The sequence below is a fragment of the Diadema antillarum genome, unplaced genomic scaffold (assembly GCF_040938485.1).
Source record: "Diadema antillarum isolate AM-2024a unplaced genomic scaffold, OU_Dant_1.0 seq00000731_RagTag, whole genome shotgun sequence".
In the NCBI taxonomy this organism is placed as follows: domain Eukaryota; kingdom Metazoa; phylum Echinodermata; class Echinoidea; order Diadematoida; family Diadematidae; genus Diadema; species Diadema antillarum.
Window position 1 is genome coordinate 664,538 of NW_027271632.1, and position 27,668 is coordinate 692,205.

The 27,668-nt window shown below is 39.1% G+C and overlaps 1 protein-coding gene across 1 annotated transcript; it reads right to left on the reverse strand.

The window, feature by feature from the left end:
* Nucleotides 1-755: 755 nt before the first annotated feature.
* On the reverse strand, nucleotides 756-27,668 carry LOC139738245 (tyrosine-protein phosphatase non-receptor type 21-like). Its single transcript, XM_071648899.1, has 16 exons — nucleotides 27,320-27,668; nucleotides 19,017-19,505; nucleotides 16,093-16,262; nucleotides 14,642-14,739; nucleotides 12,450-12,523; nucleotides 11,049-11,207; nucleotides 10,123-10,211; nucleotides 8,632-8,802; nucleotides 7,894-8,054; nucleotides 5,095-7,253; nucleotides 4,349-4,498; nucleotides 3,644-3,841; nucleotides 2,932-3,009; nucleotides 2,211-2,370; nucleotides 1,400-1,557; nucleotides 756-948 (listed from the first exon to the last, which is right to left on the reverse strand). The coding sequence occupies exons 2-16, from the start codon at nucleotides 19,188-19,190 to the stop codon at nucleotides 820-822; spliced, it is 4,128 nt and encodes a 1,375-aa protein (XP_071505000.1). The 5' UTR covers nucleotides 19,191-19,505; nucleotides 27,320-27,668; the 3' UTR covers nucleotides 756-819.

Here is a 27,668-nt window from a genome sequence, read left to right on the forward strand (position 1 = left end):
TGAAAAAAAGGTATGAAGAAAGCAAGAGGAGGAAAACAGTCGGCAGTGCATTACTATAGTGCTAATATAATCTAAATTTCAGAGTCTCTGAAAAACTTCTGAATACATCTGCACTTATTCTTTGTTTCAGTGTAGAATAATGAAAAAATGTTGCTGTTTCTACAACTAGCTCACCTTTGAACATAACCATAAAGTTATTGCTCTGCACTGGAAGTATCAGGTTATCAAGGTATCAAGATATTTTATCATACCGCTTTCCTTTGGAAACATATTTCTACTAAATGCTTGCAGTCGTAGCATACAATAACCGCCAAACAAAGTGTGAACAGAATATCAAGTGTCATGAGTTTATATACCTGCGCCACTACTTGTGCACATTTTTGACGGTCATTCAGTAAGTTATGTTTTCACCATCATGATATTGCAGATCCTAAGCACTCAGCCTTATATTTTATTGCTCGGTTTAATATCCTGATTTGTTAATATGTGGTTAGTGCCTCCAAGAAAAGTTTTACAGATTACATATCTACCTTTCATCTAAGTCGCAGTGCTTTTTGAACAAAATAAACTCTACTAGACACACACATTTCAGTTTAATATTTCTGTATTCTTAAGTACTAGTGCAACCTGATCCAAAGAACATGTTACCTATTAATAGCCCTATAATCCCCAGTTAATGATTTTATCTCTAAAAAGTGGATATTATATTTATGAAACACTGAAACATAAAGTGGATGTTTCATCTTCCCCTTTCACGAAAGGACAGCAGCTCCAGGATGAGCAAGCTTCCATGAAGATAATCCCCATGGCATCCCTGGCTTATATGAGGCGTGTGTTCTTGAGAAATTGGACCAGTGCCTTGTAGACAAACGTGTACTGCCCAACCGTCTGCACCATCAGCATGCGCTGCTGTCGCAGAATGTCCAGCATCTTTGGAATGTTGATTTCCTGAATTAAAAGGGGAAAGGGGGGGGGGGGGGGGGTTGGAGAGAGATATGTTACATTATGTAAGCATGACAGGCAGCTTCAGGTAGTCACAATATATGATCATTAGCATTCTCTGTCAATCAATAATACTCTGATCATATCACATCCAAACTAACCCTACTTTGAAATGCAAAGAGTAATCAAGAGATTTATAAATAATGAAAATGAAATGAGATGAATAGTATTCCCATCTATCCTTGACAAGTGGAAAGCACTACAGCTGCCTCATATGCTTTACCTTGTTGTTTACACACAAGTTCACCAGATGGCAACAAAAACTCAATTTAGGCAGGTCAATTCTAAGTCCCTGAGCTACAAAATCACGCTTCTTCTGGTTATTAGAATGTAAATCATAACTGAATAAGATACTGACTGTGAGAGTGAATAAAAGAATGCAGCACCAACTGCTTACCTCATTATGCTCCAAGCTGCTGATCATCACATCAGCAAGGAGGAGCACACCTGTCCGTCCAACTCCAGCACTGCAATGCACGATGGGCGGAGGCCCCACTTCATTCTCATTCATGCTGTTGGCATGGCGACACACAGACTGGAACTCCTCCAAGAAGGCTGTGGATCAGAAGAGCAGACATTGGTTACTTTGGTTTCACTCACACAAGGTAAACAGACTTCAACTTTTTTTTTATATATAATCTTCAACAAAAACATTTGTCCATTTATTTTTCCAGTAGTAACACAGTCTCAATTTTTAACAGTGCTTCTAGCCACCAAAAGTGAGAGCAAAGGTAAGAATCGTCATTTCGTTACATATCTAATGGGCAAACATCATTCATATCTTACCTTAATGAAATAAAGACTGAAATAATCTTACACATGAAAATAAAGACAAAATATGAACTCTCTCTAGACAACTTTCCCCTTCATAATATCATTGGGCTTGTATGACGCTTGAAAGGCAAGAGCCTCTTGTATGCCAGTAGTATGCACAACTTCCACATTTTGAACAAAGACGCAGACACTACTTATCAAAGTCATGCTACCTTAGATCTTTCCCTTCACATCAGAATAATACATTCATACATTTTCTAAATATAGGCCTACACTGGCACTCATCGATACCATTTCTTTAAAAAAAATCACACATACACACTATCACACATGTTGGTATTATACATACAAGAATTAATGGACACCAAATATGAATGAGACCTGCTTTAAAGGATCTTCAAAACATCTGAACCAAGAGTAGACCATTAACTTACAGAGGAAGCCATGGACATCATCAGGACAGCCCTGGTTTAGCCAGTCATTGTACTGTAAATGCCACACTGTCCTCTGCTCGCCGGATGGAACATGACGCAGGGTCAGACCGCTCGTCACGTAGCACCCAGAATCATTGCTGAACTGACCAATCACACGGAACTGTTGAGAGACAAATGGAAATTTGCACATTACTTCCTTGAACTATCTCTGGTTATTTCTCTTGAAATTTCTGTTTTTATAAAGCACTCTTTTACTGTGGTCCAAAAATATAGAAACATTTCAACAGTCATCTTGCACTGAATACTAGTCAGTATTGCTTATTAGTATCCTATATGCCAACTGAAGAGCTCATCAAAAAGACATAAACACACTAGGAACACAGATCTGGGTGAAACATCATGTAGCTTTAACAAACATATTTTAAAACAAATGTACTCACAGCTACTCAATGGCAACAGATATCTGTAACATTTCAATAGCTCAGCTGTGGTGACCTCGTGAGGGAACAATTGTAATTTGTTTCTGTCCATATTTCTTTTAGTGGCCAATGGCCCTATTTGATAACTTCTGAGTATTCATCACTTTCAGGTAGTGGTCGGAACAAGTGCTCTGAGCATCAAAAGCTACTAAGACAAAGCAGCATCTTCTATTTGAAATGATCACATTCGTAAAGTGGTACAAAAAAAAAAAAAAGATGATTCTAAAACGTCTTGAACTTACTGGTCCAAACTCTGCTGTGTTTTTCTTAGGTGTCTTGCAGTCAGGCCAGTACCGGAAACACTTTTCCTTTCCTCCCTCCTGTTCAGTCAAAATAAGATATGGATCAATACTATCAATAGTGCTCTGTGTCAAGTGCAAATCTGCACATGTCAAAGTTGTAAATTTCCCAAACAAATCTAGAAGAAAAGCCTCATAGCATACACAAGTTCAGTTTCATAAAACAGAGAATGAATATGCTAGCTGTTGACATATTAGCCCATCTTACTTGCACACAGAAAGTTGACACTTATTGCATTCTCGAACACAATCTAAAACAGAGAAAATGCCCCTAATTACTAGTACAGGCCGCTGTGAAAATGGAAATTCTGGTCAACTCTTAATTTTCCTTCTTTCTTTTTTTCAATCAACACGATGAAATGGGGTGAAAAAAAACCCAACAAAATACTGTGCCCCATCATACAACTTTTCTAAATTCAATATTTAGTGTTGCAGAAAGTTGCTGATATGATATAATATAAATGATATATACAAGCTCAATCATGAAGGCATAACATCACATCCTTTACAACACATGTAAAACCAAGGTTTACCAACCATTATAACACAGTATGGAAACCAAGGTTAAGCATTACATGTTCATATCACTTTCAGAGTTTGTGAAAATGAATCATGATATATGCCATGACATCATCTACACTCGGCTGGCTCCTACCTCAAGTTTGGTGAGCATGGCTATGACTCGTGTCCCCTGCTCCCAGACCATCCTCCACCAGTCGTTGACAGTGCACTCCAGTGGGCCCTGGGCTGCGATGTACTGCAGCATCTCCCCAGCTATGGGTACCTTGATTGGGGAGGCGTTGATGTAGCCACCACTGTTCTCCTTCGAGGATGACAGCTCCATTCTGCAGTCCTACGATGAGATAAATTAAACACACACTTAATAGTGAGGTGTCTTCATATACTCTATCAAATAGTAGTATTAGTACCTACTGTATCATCTGCTAAACACACACACACACACACACACTCATAAAAAAATACAAGCATGAAATCAATACAACAGAATTAGATGAAATCTCATCAACTACAGTATAAAACCAGCATTCAGTTTATGACAAGAACGTGACATTCACATGATACACATTCTGCAATGCTGGCAAGAAAGCAGCCAATCTGTAAACTATTAAATAGAACAAGATCTGTGGCATGCAGACTGATGTACAGACAACCCAAATACATGATACCTCTGGCACCCTTAAGCGACAAATAAACTCTTGTTTAATTTACTGGGTATTCTCCTTGATGTCACTGGTTGACTTTTATTTAGATAACACAATGCATCCGTGTGAACTCCTTTCATCTTATTAATAGTCAGCAGAATTAAATCCTGGCTTGTCCTAGAGGACTGTTTACTTACCTCATATGGCAATACATCCTTAAATCTGTTCCTCTTAGCATTTTCCGGTAGCTTGGAGGTGTAGTAGATGGCCCCTGCCTTCTTTTTGGGGATCTGCTCGTATTCAGTGAACACTTGACCCTCTCTGAGCTGCTTCTCAAGTATTTTCCGCTATATTTTTGAAGAACAGAATCATCAAATATTACTGATATGGAAAACTTCATCTTACAAAGTTTCTAGCTTTTTCCAATCAAAAGTAGTAGAAAATTGACGGCAAATAAGGTTTTGCAAGCATTGACTTATGCAGGATGCTGAATAAACTATTCTACACACAAATATTTAATACACATTATTCTGTCAACTATTTATAGACTATTACTACACATGATTCCTTGTACTTCCACACCATGATCACACATAAGCATCATATTGTGGATCAATTCATTAATCTGTTCTCCAACACATCATGACAATAAGTTGGGCACATAATAAGAAAGACATGTAATTTTCTATTATCAACTTCTATCAACTTTGACATTACATTCAACTTCAAATGTTTTCATTGCATGTTCTTGTAGCTGCACATTACACTCACTTCATACTTTTGTATGTTTTGTTTGTTATGGTGTATCACGATACTTTCCCCCTTCCCATCAAAGTAATGGAAAGAACACAACACACATGGCATGTAATTGAAATCAAAGATATATACATATAAGAGGTTTCTGTACTGATCTGCTCTGAAATAAAATATCCCAAAGACTCACCCTGGCATCTCTTGGGTGTTTTGCTTCCTCTTCCGGATCATCCGGTAGATCCCTTGGCCTCAGGAGGGTCAATCCACTCATAGCAGCCATCTTGAGAGGACCGATGTACCTCTCTGTCTCTTTCAATTGTTCTTCCTGCTTAGCAGCAGGCTGAGAAAGTTTGGTTGATACTGGCAAGTTTGGCTCACTCATTCCTTCTGCTGACGGAGTCACAGAGCGATCCCCATCACAGCTACTTCCCGGCTTGATGGTACTGGATGTCGACACATCAAGGTCTGGATGGATGTCTGTGCTAGAGTCATTTGATGGGGAAGTGTTGGCCAGATCAGGCAGACCTGCTTGGCTGGCAATCAAAGATCCACTGGCCTTGCTGAATACCATGTCCTCTGACATTCCCTCTTGCAATTCTTGGAGGGTCGGTCCTGCATGCTCATGCTGCGGGGAGCCGAAAGAAGAACCGCCGCTGTTGACTGGGCTGTGATCCTCTGGGCTGAAATGTGCCATTGGGACACTGTGCATCACTCCACCAGGGCTACCTCTAGATGGGCTTCCCATTCCCGTGAGGACGGTCTCAACATCCGAATTATGAGCAGACATCGCGAACCCCTGCGACGTGTTCACAAAGTTTGCATGATCCACATGAAGCATAGCATACTGGCCAGGGTTGACTTCCCTCATTTCTGGATGAAGCTGGGGCATGGAATACACCCTGGTTGGCGAGCCTGGATGGCCACCGCCACTCATGTGTCCCACTCCTGCACCTGAATGCATGTATGAGAGAGAGTGTTCTGGGAGTGAGGGCTGCGAGTTTGACAACAAGATGTCACCGTGGCCATGGGGAGGCAAGAGGAAGTGATGTGACGGGCTACCCAAGCTGCCTGGGGACAGATTAGAGTCAATGTCACTCTGGTCAGCAAACTCACTTGGTGGACTCACTAAAGGCACGGCGTAGTCGTGGAATGGATTGATACTCAAGGAATGGTCTACAGGTGGGCTGGGGAGGTTGTCCTCATACCCAGAAGGCACACTCATCGGTATGTCGGCAGGAGCAGCTTTATCAGCCAGATTCAGAGTCAGGGAAGGCTTGAAGTCAGCTGGCTGCTGGGGGCTCAGCTGCTGCTGGAAGCCACCAGGTACATGTCTGCTGTACATGCCAACCGTTGGATGGTAGTCCTGATGGGGTTGTATCCTCAGCTGGTTGAATGCTTCAATGGGCAAAGACTGGGTCAAGTCTGTCTCACCATGAACGTTACCACTCCCATGGTAATTAACCTCCTGCACAGCTTCAATGGCCTGCAACCTCCTGCCAACTAGGTCTGGACTGCTGCTGCTCATTAGGTAGTTGATGCCTTGCCTCGCAAGGTTCGGCGTGCTGGCACTTCCCCTAGGGTAGGGGGGTGGCGGTTTGTACTTGTTCTTCAGGAGTTTGGCGGTGATGTATTCCTCTGTTGTCTGGATGTTTCCCGAGGTCAGTTCAGGCACACTTATGGTATGTACAATGTTTCCATGAGGTGTTTTAATGAGCAGTCCATGCTGCAGTGACTCCAGAGAGTAGTCCATATTATTAGAATTGTAGTAATTATTGGGTGTGCCTCCATAGCTAAGTCTGAACTGCTGCCGATAGTGGTTGTTGTGGTTTCGACTTTGAGGCCGTAGTTCCGGTTGTGCATACATAACGTTTTCCATCGCCCCAAAGTTGTTTTGCTTCCCCAAGTTCCCAACACTTTGGCTTTGCTCGCTAACAGTGAGCAACCTCTGTTTCAGCCTCGCTTGAATCAATGACTCGTAGTCTGGACTTGGCCTGTACGCTGGCAGCCCCGTATGCAGCTTTGATCGGAACATCTCATTATTTGTCAGACTAGGATTTGATGAGTTTGGAGACACCTGCGTGTGAAGTCCATAATTCAGCGAGTTCACACTTGGAGCGCTGTACACGCTGCCATTTTGGTCCAACGTGACAAGATTGCCGTTGGAGTAGTTGTAGTCCATGGATGGTCTGTCCAGGCTCAACTCCGAGGTAGTGAATGGTCCAATGTCGTATGGATGCTGATTTTCCAGGCTCTGTTGAGATGTGGTGTAATTGGCGTTACCCTGGGCGGTAATGATGAAGCGCTGATTTGCTGGATGTCCATCTACGGGCATGTGGTAGGGTAGACTCTCTGCAAAGCAAAACATGTGAAGAAAATGATGAAATATGTAGATGCGTTTTACTCAAATAGAAAAGGGAACATTTTGGAACTTCAGCTAAACACAATATAAAATGACACATACAAGAGAAACCTCTGCAGCTATTACATTTCTCAGCACTAACAAGAAACTTGAACAAACAGCTTAAATTACTTGATGATGATAACTTGATAACCAAAACAAGATGTACTGAGTGTTGGTTGCTTCATCAACAGACTTTGAAAAAGAAAAGACAAACATTCATGGATGTCACTCTATTCCATGACACCACTAAACTGTACACTTTATGTGCCACGTTCGCACGCCCAACTCAGGCAACGGTGTGCCAAGTTCACACATTTTGCTCAAATGCACAAACCCGCCTAAACCTACTGATAAATCGCCAAATGCCACACTGCAATGAAAGCATAAGAAAAATCTTTAAAAAAAAATACATACATACATCTGAGAAACAGAATGTTTTCCCAAAACAAGCCAATGTTGTAATCTCAGAATAATATGGCACACAGAGGTCTATGGCGCATAAAGAAGTAAAAAAAAAAATGCAACCTGATCCACAGTAACAGATGCATGTAAACATCCATCCATAGTGTTTTCATGGGGCAAACCTACCATCAGATGAAGCTCCCTCCCCTGGGATAAGGTGGTCCTTGTTGCTTCCCATCATCCCTGGCAGTGGTTGGCCCTCCATGGACAGCCTCCGGTCAGGGTCCATCCCACCAATCATCTTGTCTTCTGGGAAGCCATCCACCAATACCTCCCGACTTCCAAGTCTATGAGTAATAAGCACCAAAATTGAGAATTCTTAGCAAAGTGCTTTTACAATGTAAAACAGGCGAATAAAGAAGGCCTGGTGGTAATAAGTTGAGAAACTCAAAGTTCCTTGTAATTGAAATTCAGAAGCACTGAGTGAATACATTCATCTCTACAGCCTTGAACTATTTCTGAAGTTTATAAAAAAAAAGAAGAAAAGCATCAACCGTATGACTTTGTGTGTGTGTGTGTGGGGGGGGGGGGGGAATGTGGCTCTCAAGGAGAATGCTCCACAATAGTAAATTCACTGTCTTATACTTTAGTATGTCTCAAAGGGTAGATCATATCTTTGAGATTGAAATGGCATTAAGATGATGAAATCAGTTTTGACACATTACTACACTCCTTGCTACGACTTGTGAATCACTTAGTTTGAATTTCAATTAACCTGAATTTAAATGTAAAACAACTTCTCTTTCATTTCTCATATATGCATTTCTCATTTCAGCATAAAGAGAAACTTGACAATTGCTCTTTTTCATATTTTTTTTTGTTTGACATGAAAAAGTATGACAAGTGAAAAGAGTTGTAACTAACTTGACTGTCTCCACGGTGTACTTGTGAAACTGCTGCTGCAACCGGCATATTCTGCAGACATACTTGGCAGTCTCGGCATCCTCCATCTGAAACTGCATGACATCCTGCGACTTTGCAGTTCCCACTCCAAAGACGCGGCGGTTGTGACCCATGCTCTGAACCTCGTGCCACCTGTAATGAGGACAGACAAAACAACGAATAAAACTAGAAATGTCGCTACAGCGACTGGTTATACCCCCGCCAAACAACATTTCATAAGCTTTGGTCAAAACAACATTTCATAAGCTTTGGTCAAAAAACTGAGGAAGTAGTTAAATCCGCAAGATCTTTCCTTGATCTTCTGCCATTAATATGCCGTTACCATGGCAACGTACTTTCGGGTACTGTCGAAAAATGCGTCTTGCACATCTACAACCAAAGGCACACATCTGTACCAAGTTTCATGGAAATTGGGCAAAAACTGAGGAAGTAGTTTGCAACACAAAATTTTCCATCATTTTGGCTCATAATATGTGAGTTGTTACCATGGCAACATACTTTTTGTCACTGTCAAGAAATGTGTCATGCTGACCTATATCCTAAGACAAACATTCAATATGAATTCCATGAGAATTGGAAGAACACTGATGAAGCAGTTTTGCCATGAAGCATTTTGCCCTATATTTTACCAATAACATGCCGTTACCATGGCAACGCACTTTTTGCCACTGCGGAAATATGTGTCTTGCACATTAACATATTCAGATGAACATCTGTACCTAATTTCATAAAAATTGATCAAAAACTGTGGGAGGAGTTCGCGACGCAAGATTTGTACCCATTTTTGCCCATAATATGATCGCCCGACCGCCCGACCGTCCGCTGATTCCTATATACCCCCTTCAAACTTCGTTTGGCGGGGGTATAATAAAACAAAACCACATCACACAAACCAAGAAACAATGGCAATGAACTTCACACACTTTTAGTAATAAACACGTGTTGGAAGTCTCATATTTACACAGAATTGTGGCTAGCATCTCAAGGTACCAAGTTCAATAAGTACAAATTGATTACATTCCAGTAGTCCTCAGTTCTGTTGTTGATTTGTTTACATCACCTCATGCCACTATCATGCCTGTTAGCTAAAAGTATCACATTGAGCTCTGTGGGTAAGCTTGGCAGAAATGTTATCTTTAGGTCATGTTTGCCATTTTAATCATTCATTTATTCAGCCTAGCATATATTCTAAGATATTCTGAGGCTTTAGCATCTGAATGTACAGAGACTGTCTCTCTTCACAAAAATTGATTATGACAATATTTACATGTCTACCCTAAAACCATCACATCTAATCATTTAGATGCCTTTTCCAAGCACTATCTTGATTTTAAAAAAAAAAGTGCCACATCTGTTGCAATTGTACACAGATCCATAGAATACAACAGTTATGGATCAACAAGATTTAAAAAAAAAAAAAAAACAATAGCATGGCAGTGGGATAGCACTCACTGGATGTAAGCCGTCTCTTGTCTGTTGAGATGCTTGACAGTCAGCCCACTGAAGGATGCACCGATGAAAAGTTCATTGCCAGAATCATCCTAATGAGCGAGAAGTAATGTAAATTGACAAACCATAATTATGATGACGACAAATCTCATCACATGTCCAGGCTCTACACTAACTCTTTTTTTTTTTTTTGGTCTGGTGGCCTGATCAGGCCATTAAAATCTTTAAATGTGAAAGTTTGGTGGTCTGAGAAAGATATGTAGTGGCTCGCAATAAAAGAAAAGTAACAGTCCATCTTAGATGCCCGATCGGGCCATCAAAAGATAAATTTGGTGGCCCAACACAATGTCGAGCTCTGCATGTGGAAATTTGAAAATGATTGAGATACCGTAGAAACAGAATTGTACACCTTGAAAAGTCTGCAAGCGTTTTAAGGCTTCAACATAACAAATGGCTCCTGGTTACACTGCATCAGTATAATGCATGCTTTGCCATAACAAATTTTAAAGGGAATGATTCACCGAAAAAAACAAAACTGACTGATGCCAAGACAAATAGGGAAGGAAGAAAAGTTCAAATCTTCCTCAGGAGCAACTAGATTGACATAGCATTTCAATAACGTCACATCAAATTCTTGAAGTTTTCCCCAAGGAAATCATTCCATCAAAAAACTTAGGCAACCTCCCTGCCTTCATTGAGATATGAAAAATATTATCATCAGCTGAGAGATACAAGTTTTCATAGTTTAACTGCCAAACTGGGTCCAAACTGACAATACACGCATGAATGCACATCCACAAAGACAAACAAACAAACAAACAAACAAACAAACACACACACACACATGGACAAAACACATACAAACACCACCTAGATTGGAATCCCATCATCAAAACTGGTGTAGGGTTGCTAAAATCCTCTACGCTCACCTTGGCAGGGAAACTCTCCTGACCGTAGCCTTCCAGCTTGGAGGCGACCTCGATGTAGGCCAGCTCACTGACCTCAGGCGACATGCCCTTCTTGGCCTGAAACTCAATCACCACCTTCACTAGCATGCTGCACAGCGTTTCATTATCTGTGGTCAGATTCTAGAGCAAAGATTTAAAATGTGAAATATAATCATGATATAGGAACAACAAGAGCAAAAACTGGCACTGGATTTGTTTGCTAGGTAGAGAGCTACATGCACTGCATCAATATGAAGTTGACAGAGAGGCAAGCAATCTTGACTAGGGTGGTCAATCACTTGGAAAAACACATCAGTAAAAACAAGGGGGAAATTTGAGAGGATTAACATTAACAACAGTTTGACTCCTTCAACTGTACTATTCTTTCCAATCACACAAATATCAAACTACTTCTTTAAAAAAAAAGATAATCAAAGTTATATCAATACTTTTAGAACATCAATTTGTTATGTTACATCCAAAAATCTCTGAGAGGTCTTCACTGCCAGTGCTGTGATCATGTCGTGTCAGATTTGACAGCCACACTATAGTGGATTAATTGCTTCAATGGAAAAGGTGACTGGTGACTGCATCTTCAGACGCAAAAGGCAAAGGATTTCATGTTTACAGAATGAAGTGGATATCTCACGAAGAGGGATGAAAGCATAAGTGTCACTTCAAACACCTCAATGGAACGAATCCAGACGCTTAGTGCTCCTGTATTAGCCGAATTGAACTCTGTCTGAAGGAAAAATTTTTTTTTTCTTTCATTCTTTATTTACCCATAGCGATACGCTAGATCAGCAATATCATACATACACATGTACATTTATTGTGTGCGTGTGTGCGTGTGTGCGTGTGTGTGTGTGTGTGTGTGTGTGCGATGACCAAGTGTAAATGCACCTGAATAGAGTCTTAGTACACCCTGACTCAAAGAAATTTCCAAACTGACAAAAGCTGTCCAGACCCTCTTTAAGACACGCATATGACAGTCACATATAATTGTGGATTTGTACAATGTCAACAAACAGCCAAACAAACAGCTAAACAAGCATTCCACATTCAGTGTCTATTCACCTAAACATCTGACGTATATTTACTGCATTGAATGCTAAAAAGGGAGAATTTCAAGAATGCAGTTGGTTTGCACTTCAGCGATTTTGTAGAATGCAAGGATTACTTGATTAATCACTAACAAAAATTTTCCTTCAGGGTAGGTAACAATGCAGAAGTTCCAAAACAATGGAAATTATAATCACATAGAGACACAGGTAATAATCTTTAGTTACAAACACAAAAACAAGCACACTCAACTTTGCACTCCACACACTGTTTGAAAATTGTATAGAAAAAGGCTCAAAAATGAACTTTGGCCCCACAAACCTTTGGCAAGAGCACATAGTTGTTTTGCAGAAATTCCACAGAATGCTTGGTGGGGTCATAGTCTCCAAATTCAGCTGCACATAGCAAACATAGGATATGGGCAAAGGTAAGACAATTGAACATTGGTTACTCACAACAGTGTTGACACAAAGGGATATCTACATTGTACCTTGAGGTCAAATGGGTGAAACATTAGTCACCAATCAAATAGAAATGCCCTCAGTTCGGTGGTTTGATTTTACAAAGAAAGAGAGAGAAAGAAGCTGAATTCCACAAATAGTGCTTTATATCAGTACTGAAACACAGCCCACAAGCTGTGTGGATGAAATATACCACAAACACACACAGTGTAAATGCCATGAGCAGAATGTATTTATAATGGATGAAAATATGCCACAAGCAGTCTATTTATAATGTTCAAAGTACACCACAGGCGCAGTATAAATGCCACGAGCAGAATGTATTTATAACCATGATATGCTAACCAAGAAATGACAACCACAAGCCCCCCCCCCCCCCCAAAAAAAGAAAATAATTATTATGAAAGTTTTTCACATATTTTTAGTGTGATATCATAAAGCAAGTGTAAAGGAAAAATACTCCTTACATATTTAGGAATGGCAACAATACCACTGAACCACACATTTCAATATATTTGATATTATCAGTTTTGGTAGAAAATCTATTGAAATAATAGCATGACAGTGCTTGTGGAATAATAATTACTGTAAAACATGATATATTCGCGGCATCAATTTTTCGCGATTTGGAGCAGACGGCCTTTTTTGCGGCATGAAATTTTCGCGACCTGCCACTGGCATTCAATGCATATAGTGTAGACAAGGACTTTCTCGTGCATTTTAATTTCGCGGATCTTGGCGCTCGCAAAATTTGTGAAATCAAAATGCACGCGAACATTCCTCGTTTTACAGTATAAGGGTTAGCTCATTTCACATTCTAACTCAGCATTTTGTGATATCTTTCACACTCTGTCCATGTCCTAATATGCCTCTTGTTTCACTGCCCCCCCCCCCCTTTTAACTATGTTCTCAATACTTCAAAAAACCTCATGTCATGAATCTGAAATTAAAAGGAGAAGAGATGAACTTGAAATCGTGTTCCTGCACCTGGGCATTTCATGAATTTTGCCTACCACAGTAACACTAAAAGAGGGAGGAAAAAAATCTATTCCACATAATAGTACCATGACGTATATTACGTATCCACAGTTGCTTTATTGATTATAACTATGAACCAGAGAAATGTGTGTTACTCAGGTAGAGAACAAGAAAAACCTGTGGAAATTGTGAAAACACTCTCCCCTCCAATAAAAGACAGGCGGCCTCAAATACAGGAAAATTTACAGCTCCAGGGCAAGGTCATTTGACATATGGTTCTTCCCCCAGCCATGATTTGAACAGCAGCAGGAAAAAAAAAAAGCAAATTTATTGATGAAAGGACATCCTTGAACTCACTTATGCATAGATGGCATATTTTTTTTATGGGGGTGAAACTTCAAAGGGACATAAACTATAGGCTATGCACTACACATCATAGACGAAGTTACTCCAGCTCCTGACAGTTAAATTGAAGATTGCCGCCAGTCACCCCACCCCCATAAGTAGATCGCTACTGGAATGATTTAACTTGGATTAAACCTTTGAAATTACCTAACATTCACAAAAATATTAAAACAAATGCAAACAACTACCATTACTAATACATATGCACTGCCAAACTTAAAATATATGAGTAAAAAGAGATCTTGAGACAAAGGACTGTTTCAGCACATATCTACAGGTTTTTTATATTAATGCAACTGGTGTATAATGTCATAATAGTGGGATTCCACATATCATGTTGGAAACTATGAAACAGTTGAACTATAGGCTACTGTAAAGTGCTTTTGTGATAAAGAAAAATAGCGCAAACAATCATTTCAACAGAAGTAGAGCAAAATGTACAGAATGTGTAGTGAGGAGATACAAGGACAGTTGTGCTTGTTTCAACTGCAGCTGATGCATTGTAACAGCACAAAGTGAATACCGTAAGTAAATATGAATGAATAAAACAGAACTATGTAATATGCATTTCATTCCATCTCAAGTGTAGATTTAAGTGGAAACATGATGCACTGTGATCAATCATCTGATGAACAGGAAGAGATTATAAAGGATGTCAATATGTTTTACCTTGTGCTGCCAAACTGGCAAGACTGACTGCTTGGTCAACGCTGCAGGGCAGAATTCCCTCAATTATGTCACTTTTCAACTGCAAATAATACATGTACCTACAAAGGAAACAAAGCAAAGGCATTCAGCTTTTGTTGGGGTGATACCTAGTCACTTGCACCAGCAACCATCACTGACATAAGACTACAAAGTAACTTGTGAGGTTTTATCAGTTCAATTTTGAAAAGTTCACCAAGACTGAATATCTACCTTGGCAGGGCTTGCTTTCTTTTTTCTTCTGTTTCAGAGTATTTAAGGTACCATGAAAGATTAGTGGCCACATTTCTACCTCTCATCATCGTTAAACAGCATGTTCTTTTTAATTGACACAATGCATCCTGACCATTTCATCAATCTCAGATTATCAAACAAGTCGGATAAACTCACAAGACATCACCCCAAGGGTATCAGTGTGTGTATAAAACTCCTCCACATTAAAGGAGCATTCCAGATTGTGGCTGTACTTGAAATGCCTGCAGTGCATATAGGCATGACACAGTAAAAAGGCCACAGCATTTACCGTCTGCATATTGATCCCACATTGTTCTGTGATTGCCTCGGGCAATAACGAGTATGGATCAGTCAAACTGAATATCTGTGGGCGAAAGCGTGCCAGAGAACGTCTGTGCAACACACACACGGCAGTATAAAATCACCACCTGAAAAACAGAAGAATGTTCACTACACTGGCTCTTCTGCTCATCAGTTGAATATGGTGGCCATTGCTGGGTTACTACCTGGTAGTGCATTCTGCATTTTTGTCACTTTGCCCCTTAAAAGACACTTTCAAAAAATGTTCAAACTCTTCAAAAGTTTTATTTCAATACATGATGATTTGCAACATTCTTGTACTAACAGCCCCTTGAATTCAATGTTTAATGACTTTACTGACATACAAGTAACCATCACTTTGTAAAAGTCTGTCCAATTTTGCTCATATCTTCATCAATCAACAACTTTTGTTTCATAGCAATAATGAAGCAAAAATTTCTTGCTGTGGTCAATTCTCAAGAAATTGCTAGTCTAATCTAATTGGTATGACCATTCTTTTCATCAGAAAAGAATAACATTTCCATCTTTTGTCAATTTCTGCCACATTCCTTCCTTTTCAACACGTTCCCCGGAAACAGAAACATCATCTTGGTCACAGAATAAAGTGTGATAAGTCAAAATCTAAGTTGATGATAAACCAACAATACAGATCTAAATGAATTTTCAACTTTGGAGTTGACTACAAAACTTCAATTGCCTTCAATGACAGTTTTGAATTTAAAGTGTTCTTGGTGTCCAAGAAAGACCAACATCATAAAACTACCCCATCAAAGGCCACAAACAAAAGTGGTTCACTATTTCTTTGTTTTGCTATAAAAACAAAAAGTTTCATGACATGAGAACAAATTTCATGGAAGTACCTGGTTATTTCATGTTGCAGCGTCTGTACATTGGTTGTGTACAGCATGACACCAAGGCGAAGCATAGAGTCGTGAGCATTCTTGTCAAGTTGCTTCTTCAACGGCTTCTCGAGGTCCACCCATCGCAGCTTGTAGTTCTTGTTGCTGTACTGCAGGCCAAAGTAGATACTCTGGAAAAGAAATTCACACGTGGACCAAATGAGATGAATGTATTTAAGCACACTGTTTTGATGATGCACAAATTTCATCTGTAGTGACTCACCATCAATAGTGCTTTTTCTTCAAAATTTAGCATTCAGTACATTTGAAGTCCATGAATTTATGGCTTCTTCTTCTTCTTCTTCTTCTTGCGTATGAGAAATTTATGGCTAATAACACTATTCTTAAACTACAGCATTGCCAAGACTGATATAATTATCACTGCTAGCAAGACACAATACACCATTCAATATCACAGACTTTCTTACCTTGTAAAATCAGCACTGACTATGTACAGTGTATACGCAGATCTCACCCAAATGATAAATAATTTACCAAGTACAGCTGTAGGCTATACTGTTCAGTAGCCCCAACATTATTTCATACATACAAAGAATATGATGACATCACAATAGATAGCGTATGCTTTAAAGCTTATTGCTACAATTTTATCAGAAACAGAATCATGACATACACTGTACATACGACATAAAAGGAAATTGCAAAACAAAATGAAATGGTACCACGCTCCACAATTTACAGACATCTATAGTGATCACAACTTCCCCTTCTTTTGTCATATTTCTCTTATGTCTTTACCAATCTGTACTAATTTATATCCTATGCCTTTAACACAACATCTACTTCTTTGATGTACAATTGTACATACACTAAGTTCTCACAGACAAGTAGGCCTATGTCTAGAATTATATTGTAAATTTACCAAACAGGAACACACACTGTGAGAAATCATCATTGAATATAGATGTTACATTCTTTGGGGAAAAGTATGATTACTGCACCACCAAAAAGCACAAGTATGATTACTGCACCACCAAAAAGCATTATACATCATAAACATACTGATATACGCATGGAAAAATCTTAAACTGCTAACAATTTTTGCTAACATACTTTGAGATGTGGGACTGGGCTTGGAATAGGAAAAAAAAAACCACCTAAAATTGTTCACTTTAACTGTGAGAATGAGAATATCCAGTCTACAAAAATTGTTATATTTGGACCAAAACAGGAGTTCCCAGAAATGTAGTGTCATTTATTCTGAGTTGTGAGCCTTTACTGTTTACAAATTGATTGAAATCGGAAGAGGCACTACTACTGAAAGGAGGTCAAGTATTAAACATGTCAACACTAGCGTCCTTGGCAGCCTTCAGGCAGTTCAAAAAAAAAAAATCAAGCAACTCAGGGGAGATAGATTGTCACAGTGATTGCCAACTAAATGGGGTCATGACCCGCTGAAAGACACACATTACCTTTCTTAGAGAATTACTATGACTCTCCTTTCATTTGGAGGTTGAGATTGAAGCAGACAGTGTATAAAGTGCACTGATGCATACTTCCATATAATACACTTATATACAAATATACGAATATGACTAACATAAACTGCGAACACACACACACACACACACACACACACACACACACACACACACACACATACACATACACACATGGGGGGAAAATATAGCTATAAGTGTAATGTATATCACCCAGCCATCAGGTTTACCTGATGGAATGTGGAGGGTTATCGGTAAGGTCAGGATTGGAATGAGCTATTGAAATTGAAAGCATATTCATGAGAGGGGGGAAAAAGAGAACCACAGGGCAAGTAGCATTTGCAACCCATGTAACAGCAGTAGATAGAATACACCCAAAATAAAAGAGATTTACAGTGTATTATAAGCAATTTTCCAGTATATCAAATCAATCGTGGAAAATGTCAAAGCAAAAGTGAGCCGCTGAAATAACACTCTTTGAAGGTGCACGGACAAAGTGTTATATCCAATTCATAATCACAATTGAACCAGCGGGAATGAAGAAAAAGGGAACATGAATGTATCTGGATACTGAACAATGTTTACAATTGCTGGGGCTGATTGTTATCGTCTGGGATAAAACACAAGATCCTGATAAACATCACGATGTCAGATTTAAGTGTTTATGACAATGTTTCATGTGTTTTATTGGGGCATTTCTCTCAATCTTCCTAACTTTCTCAAGTAGTAAAGTTACTGAAGTCACTAAAAACTGTCAATCAAAAAAAAAAAAGGTTTCTGATGTTTGGATGCTCTTTTTGTTTGATCTTTTCTTTCTAGCTACACAGAAAACACTTGTATAACACTTACGCAGTCTCTAAATACAAATACCACGTAAAAAAAATATGCAAACACACCAACAAGTATGAATGACATGGAATAGAAACCATTACACCCCAAAAATTTATAGATGACGCCAAAGCAAGATAGATACAGGGTTGCCAACACTGGAAACTAGTTGAGAGTGAGACTCCCATAGGCCAATGCTATAATTTAGGAGTCAAAATGAGTGAGATCAATAAAAATACATGCAAATGAAATAAAGTTTTAGAGTGAGAAAGGACCAAAATGCGCGAGTCTCATGCTCAATGCGTGAGAGTTGGCAGCCCTGTAGATAGAGAGACAAAGAGAGAGAAAAGAAGGCAGAGGGATATGAAAAGCTTACTATAAAACAAAACATAACGAAAATATTTCATACAGCTGTCAGAACAGTGGGTTTTGACCAAGGGGCAGAAAAGGGAGCTGGAATGTACATATGTACAGTGTATCATGCAATATGCTGCAGAAGACAAAGACAGCGTTACAAAACTGAACAGGTGGTTGACCATACCAACTATGCACACGCACAGACACCACTCCTTCTGGTAAAGGAACACCCTACTGTACCTCTTCAAGCTGAAGTTTCTGTGCGATGGTGTCTAGGCAGTCCTGCCCCAGGCTCTCTGGTGTCAGGGTGATCTCCAAGACATTGCAGTCCAACAGCTGGATTTTGGCCACAAAAGAGTTCTTCCCCGACACATTGTACCGCCTCGTCTTCTTCAGACGCAAACCAAATGGCATCTTGCTTCAATCTAACGCGACACGACGGATCCGTGTACGAGATGAAACTTCTACGGGCGCGACGCTGGCGGGAGCTAGAGCTGCGGCGTCGTGCAGATTGGTCCGCCTTCGTTACACAGTGAGACGATCTTTGCGACACAGCATGCCATGTTAGTGACCTGCCATCTTTGTTTTGCCAGACTTTCTTCTCATTTTACCCAAACTGCCTGGCATCCGAGGAGAAGGAATTCCGTTCCACTAGATATCAGCTTTGTGCTGCTGTGGTATGCAGAGTGCCGATTGAACTTCTCGGATGACTGCTTGCAAAGCTGCAATCTGTGTAGGATGAAAATAACAAAAATATGAAGATATTCATTGTATTATAGAAAACAAGCACGAACGACCAAAAATAAAAACAAAAAAAAAGGAAGAGAGAGAAAAAAGAGCAAACTATGTGACTATGTTGCAAGCCAACCATAATACAATGTGTACATGTTCTCTTTCAGCCTTGCCCATTTTGCTAGACAACCAGTGAACTTTGACCTGTATTCTGACTCCATCACAAGCATGGATGGCTGTCTCACACTGGGTGCCATATTTCAAGATGCAATTGCATGCAAAGGTATATTATCACTCACAAAGAGTGTGGGACACAGCAAATCAGTTCATATGTGCAAACATACTGAAAACACTACATACAGACAGTATCTGCAAAGGTATAACAATAAAAGTATAATGCTTTTATTACAAATGAGTCAAACGGTTGACCATGAAACATATTTTGTACCTGCCTGGATTGCAAGGGGCCAGACTTGATTAGAGTTCATGCTATTTTCTGGTTCCTATTATCCTTACTTTTTTCTATGATGAATATTTGTAAACATATACAATGATTATTATCACATTGGATAACGTAATTCTTTCATTCTTTTATTCATTCATTCATTCATGACACCTATAACAAATATCTGTTTCTCCAATCATTTCTGTACAACTCTGATACCACTGGACAAATTAAATTTTTAATATTTACCACATTTGATTCACAATGATGCTGACGCACGTGACCAAGGTCTGTGCAAATGTCAGTCTACTCTACGCCAGTTTTTCTCATTGCATGGAGAGAGGAAAACTGGCAGAGTACACTGTACATGTCAACACAGAGCTTTGGGCTTAAGACTATACACTATAAGCTGTAAATACCACAGTCACCATGTCATGGTTTCTACCTGACAGGAACTTTGGCTTCCAGCTCAGGAATTATTGTCATGCACTGGTAGGTCACAAGGAACACAGTTACGTATCCACACCATCCTGAAATGGCGCTTTTGTGTTAAACTAAGAAGGAAGCGACTGTTCTTCAAATCCATCCGGTCTCAAAAACCCTAAAATTTTGTGTTTTGCTGCTGTATCTTTTCATTACAACGTTTACTATTCACTGATTGTACCAGTATTGTGTGAGGAACAAAACAAAATTATCTCCCAATTTTAGTACGTACTTCATCATTCATGGGTGATTGTTTCAGATAAAATTCACAGAATTTTTGTCACACATTTTATTGGGCAACAGCCAACACATTTCCAATATCAAAAACAATATTTCATCAGTAAGTAAAATATGTCATGACACTAGGCATCAACAATTTTAAAATGCTGAATTGAAATCTGCCTCTAAAATGGCAACACACACAAAACTGAACATTCACAAGACCCCTTTCCCTCTCAAATTGGCTAAGTTTAGTGATCTTTTTTTCTTTTCTTTTTTTGGAAACTCAACAAGGTCCATCTACATGTAATCTTTCTTCATGATAAGATACATTGTAAATGTACCATGTACTGTAAAACCACAAACTTTGGCATGCATGAGAATTTTTTTAAAACATACAATCCATGTAATGTATCAAATGCCAGTGGCAATTTGGAAAAGTTTCATGCTTCAAATAAGGCCATAGGCTCCAATTTGCAGCAAATTTTTCTGGCTTTTATTATGCAGAGAAATTCAGGTGCCAATTCAATGATGAGAAGAGGATGATTTTCTCAGTAAAAATCCCCAAACTTCATTGATTTTAATGCACACAATTACACTGAATAATGTGACACATGTGAAACCGCGACCCATGATCCTGTGATCACGACCAGCAACCTGTTAGTGACATCGACAGCATTTTTATACGAATGTAATTTAGTGAAATTGAGATGGAACAGCAACATTTCTCATGTTCTAGGCAACAGCAGCTTTGCTTAAAATTTCTGTTCAATCATTTTTGTAGTTTATAACAAATTTCTTTTTTTTTTTAAATGAGAATTTGGACTTTCTCTTCCATCCAAGCCTTGCACTCAAAATTGTTATTATATGTATACACCAAAGGCAGTTTGGTGTATCTGTTATCACCCGAGCAGAACTTTGTAATTTGCAAAAGTTTCTAAGGGTTATATATGATTCACTGATACTCTGCTGCTTTTAAAAAACAAGTTTTTTTTTCCATCAGAAATATCCCTATGTTACATTCAATGCACTACAATATTCAGAATCTAACTGAGCAAGGACGCATTTAGTTGCTGCTACATTGTATGTCGAGTAAGCCTTGGGAACACTTGTGTTTGTCAGGACAAGCCCAAAAGAGTGCTGTGATCTTTTACGTTTGCCAGTAGGCACAACTACAGCTGTAAGAACAATGTAAGAATCTTCGACCGCAAGAGAAGATGCGTCAACTGCTCAGCTGTGAACCTTTTGGCATCCAGCTTTTTAAATGGCCTTCGCGCAAATATGTTTTTGTTTCAGCCCTTAGCCATGACAAATGTTGCATTGTTTACTTAAAAAAGGACAATACAAGTGAGGGCTAAAGGTCATTTCTCACATAAATTTAGTATGACAAATAACCCTTTCAGAGTCATCGATAACGCCGCTAATATTATACACAAAAAGATTGTCAAATGCCAGTGGAGGAGTTACTTAGATATGAATACTACATAACAGACTAATATACTCCACAAATATTTCATATTATGCAACATTCACATACATGTACAATGTACACACCCATTTGTATGCTGCGAGCCAAAAGTATAGCATTGTAGTTATATACTGGAGTACTGTGGGAAGCATCATCTCACACTTGTCCAACAAAAGCATTCCAAACCTCAACTTAAGTACAAATCAATAGCTGTGTTATTGATCCCAACCCAGCTGGCAATACTACAACACCACTGAAATCCTGAATCACACATTTGTATACAACGCTGGATACCATCGCACATATTCACATGTCAGCCATGCAAACTACGTTTGTACATTCTGATTTGCAATACACTTGTACTTGCCGGCAGAACGATGGGAGTTGCTAGCACACAAAAGCTTGATCACGGGGAGTTAGGAAAACACCTATCCTACCGAGTATATATAAATATTATAAAAACAAAATATGATTTGTACCATAAACACAACCATACCAGCATAATGCTATCGTTGTACATGTACAATTGTACACATACAGTTTATAAGTCCATATCTGAAATCCACTGTCTTCTCAGTGAGAAATGTCTATCATCATGCTTAGAACACAAATGCAAGTCAAGATGATTTTCCACAAGGGACACAAAAGATTATTTATAGTTTCCTCAAAAACAGCAGTGCACCGACTAAAACCCTTAAAAGTCCCCTTACAAACAGTGTCTGCTTGGGCTATTCCTGGCATACGCAAACAACAACAAACTGTCTTATCAATTTGTGTCCTTTGATAGTCTGTACATAATAATGAGATGACCATGGATAATTAGACCACATCACCACTTGTTTCACACCCGATGACTATAGAGCAAAGATGGGTATTTCAATATTTATACCCCGTAAATATAATGTAAATAATGTGGAACCCATTGTGGTGGCAAGCTTTGCATAACAATAGCTTGGTGTGTGCGTTTATTGCTCTGCGGAATATGTCACATGCTTATATGGGGCATGGACAGAATGCTTGGCAATCCTGGGTGCACTGGTATTCTACACTGGGCAGGGGAGAAGGTCAGTGACTCACACTAGACCACACCACCCAGTAAAGAGAGAAGATTCATCGAATCACCAGACACACCTATCAACTTGTTCATGGACAAAATAATACGTAGGCCTACCGGTATTGCAGTATTTTGTACTGCTCTGTTACTGTTTGGAGGGGGTGTTCCCTCATTGATTACTTATGTTTGCTCAGTGCATTACTAGTATGTCATACCGCAGGTATGTCCCACAATGTCGTGAACATACTACAAGTGCTATGTACAGGTGTTGACTGTGTACCGGTATTGTACTGAGAGTGTGCCAATGGTGGTTTAGCCACATGTATGCACATACATAGCATACCACTCTTTCAACACTCCTCTATAGAGCTGACTCCAGTAAATTCTCCAACCCACGACATTCTACTGGCATGCATAATATCTGCTACCAGGAAACCTTTCTCATTCTGAAGGCATTGTTGCACTTCTGGGTCTGGATTTCGTAGAGCGGCGCTTTTCAACCTTTTTCAACCCCAGACCCTTTTTGGCTCCTACATTTTTTTTTTTCAAAGACCAGTAAGATTGAATGCAATTTTTTTAATCTCATTTTTGGGCAACATCGTGGTCCACCTGCAAGAGCTTTGCTGCCCACTGATTGAGAAGCAGGGTTATAGAGCCTAAGAAAGTTCTGCCAGTAAAGCGTAGTCTACTCAAAGGAAATAAGGTATTTATATCTATACATTCTGTAAATATCTGAAGTACTAGTAGGCCTATATATCACATGGTTATCTACTTAGGAAATAACATTGCTAAAGAACTACATACAAAACCATCCATAAAAGAGGGGTCTAGAGCAATTACGCCCTGAACGATAACCCAAGACCCTTTCCCTGACCCTAACCGTAATCCTAACCCTAAACCTAACCCTCACCCTAATCTTTACTCTAACCTTATCACTGACCAGTATTGGGGGGGGGGGGGGGGGGTACTGTAAAACATGATATATTCGCGGCATGAAATTTTCGCGAATTGGAGCCAACAGCCTTTTTCGTGGCATGAAATTTTCGAGAATTGCTACTGGTATTCAATGCATGTAGTGTAGACAAAAGCTTTCGCGTGCATTTTAATTTCGCGAATTTTGGCGCTCGCGAAATTCGCGAAATTAAAATGCACGCGAAAATTCCTCATTTTACAGTAATTGTCCTGAGACACTGAAAGACACATACATATAAATGTATTATGGACAAAACACTCAATAGATTCTATTCAAACTTTATCAGAAGTGCAAACTGACATTTTTATTTACATTTCGATATCATTTTCAATGTAACAATAGAGATTGAAACTTCTGGAATATGTGGAAACAATCTCTTCTGATGATATTATGGACACTTCTCTGGGGCTCACTTTGGTTTCAGGACTGTCCAAACCATGGCTTCACATATGGATCGATATTGCAAAGAACCAAGTACTTTATCAATAAAGAGAAAATCCACCAAAAAAATTAATAAACTTCAAAATAAAGAGAAAAATATTCCCTACAGAATGATACAAAAATGCAAAAAAAAAAATGAAAGGAAGATATGACATTTTTAAATTTCACATTTTGTTAAAAACATTTCTTGACCGGTCCTTATGAATATTCAAATCAGCAAGTTGACAATGACATGCTCTCACAATTTCTTATTCATTTCTTATACAGAAATGACAAAAATCTCATATTTCAGTTGTAAAACTTGGTCTTAAAACCACTCAAAATAAAAAAGTGTATGTTAACTCCGATACATCTTGGTAATGGGAATATGCTTTTACTTATATTCTTTGGCTAAAAATTTTTTTTTTTTCAAATTTCATAATCTATATAACATGTAGACATGAAAAATTGTAAGGTGATGACATCATCAACTCACTCATATGAACATTCATAAGGACTGGTCAAGAAATGTTTCTTTTTATGTGAAATTTCAAAATGTCATATCTTCCTTATTTCTCATCCCATTGTTATCATTTTTGTATCATTCTGTTGGGAATATTTTCCCTATCTTTTGAAGTTTATTTATTTTTTAACTGGATTTCCTCTTTAAAAGATTTTTCTTTTCTTTTCAGCAAGCCAGTATGATCGTATTTCTTTCCCAAGTTGATCAAAATCTGCTAGGTAAGAGTAGTACCTAAAGTACATATATTATGTACCTTGTACAATTCAAAATGCATACTTGTAATGGTCAATCAATGGAATTACAACAAATTTCTTGAGATCACGAATGGCACATACAATGATTATGTCATAAAAGGTTTACTGTCCTAAAACCATGAACAAAGAAACAAGAAAGAGAAAAATCTAAAGCAAAAATGAAATCAGAAAGACATTTTCAACGTATGGTATGGTAAAGCATGTCTGCACACATTACAGTACAAACATGTCATTTTTTTTTTTTTTTTACGCTGGTAGCGTTTACATTTCTTGGTGGAAATAAATACAAAAATGTAAAACAATGCAAATCGGTCTCCTGTAAAATGCCACATCAAAGCATGTGACTTGGATTAAAGTCAGTCATGGAGATCACAACCAAAGACAGAGACCCAGTCACCCAAGGTCAACAGAGGTCAAAAGTTCACTCCTGCTCTGTTGTCAGGAGTAGTTTATATGATACGAGAAGGAAGGGCAACAATGTTTTTTTTTTTTTTTTTCAAGGGATGATATACACATTTGTAGGCTACAACAGTACACGTTAGTCCAGGAAATCCACTCATGAGGGGGGCTCTGTCTCACAAGGCACTCTCCCCCTCATGAGATGAGCATCTCTGCTCTGAGGTATTCACGGGGCTTCCTCCCCGCCGTAGTGCTCATGAGGCCTCCTCTTCACTTCTCATCCATTTCACATCTGATACATTGTACATTCTATAAATGGTCACAAGTTTGCACTGTGATTTTTTTTTAAATACACACATGTCTACTAAAAAAAAAAAATAAAATAAAATAAAATTCTATAGGCCTAATCTATTTGTTTTTATCAAAACTTGAGTTTTATCAAAACAAATCTAGATATAATTTTTTCTTTTTCTTTTTTTATTTTATATGGGCTGATCTGCGTTTCTTCACCAACTTCAGCTTCAGCAGTGCCTAGCTCTAGACCCTATTAGTTTATCCGGTGTACCAGTTGACATAGACAGAAAATCTCAGAGACTCCAACTCTCCCGTTTTCGACGGGAGATCTCCCGCCGAAAACCCATTTTTGCAAAATCTCCCGTTCTCCCGCCCTGGCTCTGCGTCTCCCGTTGGAAAGGATTTCTTACTTATTGCAATCGTATGTTGAAAAAATCAGCCTTAGATAGCAGTTTTTATAGCACCAGAGAGCATCTAAGACCCTACGAACTTCGCACACATCAACTTGGAGTCTCCCGTTTGCAAGGGGTTTCGGGCGGGAGAATCTCCAGATCAGAAGGTGCTTGGGGTTGGAGTCTCTGAAATCTGTCTGCCCAGAGGAGTCTTTGATTATTTATCAGTCATTATCAGCTCTCCTCCATACAGTAACTTATAGGAGGGGATTCCATGAAGCCAGACCTAGATACAGTCTGCGCAGAACATATTCCCAATGACCAGATACAAACCGTTCTTTCGGTCAACAGTTGACGTTTCCATGTTAGTGTAAAATTTGGGTAACATTTACTGTAGGTGATCAGACTTACATTGTAATTGCTGGCACAAAAGTGTCTAAAAATTCATCACTTCAGTTTGATTCAGCACTAGCATTACAGCAGTGTAGTGGTCAGTACGAACAGAAATACCTACTTTAGGACCCCGAGTAAGGTACACGACTGAAAATTAGATCTGGAAATAGTGGAATATTAAACACATGCCAAAATGGTTCTGGACAATCTACTTGTAACACTTATACAACAGTTAGACGTACTACTCCTAGGACCAAGTAGAACCCCTGCCCTACTACAGTTTCGAGTAACCCTACGTAGAAAAAAAACACGACATTTTGAAATATCTTTCATGTATTGAATCTCATGTTTATACGTACAGCCACGTTACAGCCACACACTGCACCGACAGGTGAGTAAGAAACTTCTTCCTTGCTTGGTATCAACTCACACTTGTTTCTCAGATCCGATCGTTTGTATCCACTCACCACCATCACCACTCTTCTTCCACTCACCTGCCACTGCACTGCCACTGGTTGATCAATGATAGTAGACCCACCTCTGAGAAAAACAAAACGGTTGGAGATTTCCTTTACAGAATGATCTGCTAAGTTGTTATTTTACAGAATGGCGGCAGGTGATCCTCAGGAATCACTGCTATCGAGTATTTCCGTAAATTTCCTCAACGTCTATCTGTCTTCTGATCACCTCATCGCAGAACCAACGCGACCAGAACCATCGGTTCACACAGCAGTTCGAGTGACGACCGATCGCGGCGTAGTGTACTGCATTTTTATGCACGTTATGTATGTATCGAGGTATCACACACCGTAAAATAACAATACGGCAGATATCCGAGTGAGT

What these genes read in the sequence shown, in the direction of transcription:
- LOC139738245 (XM_071648899.1), bottom strand. Translation starts at nt 19,190, where the DNA reads ATGCCATTTGGTTTGCGTCTGAAGAAGACGAGGCGGTACAATGTGTCG. An exon ending in CTGCAACATGAAATAACCAG is followed by an intron (nt 14,740 to 16,092) that starts GTACTTCCATGA and finishes TTTCCTTTGTAG; the next exon opens with GTACATGTATTATTTGCAGT. An exon ending in GGAGGGAGCTTCATCTGATG is followed by an intron (nt 7,254 to 7,893) that starts GTAGGTTTGCCC and finishes TTTGCTTTGCAG; the next exon opens with AGAGTCTACCCTACCACATG.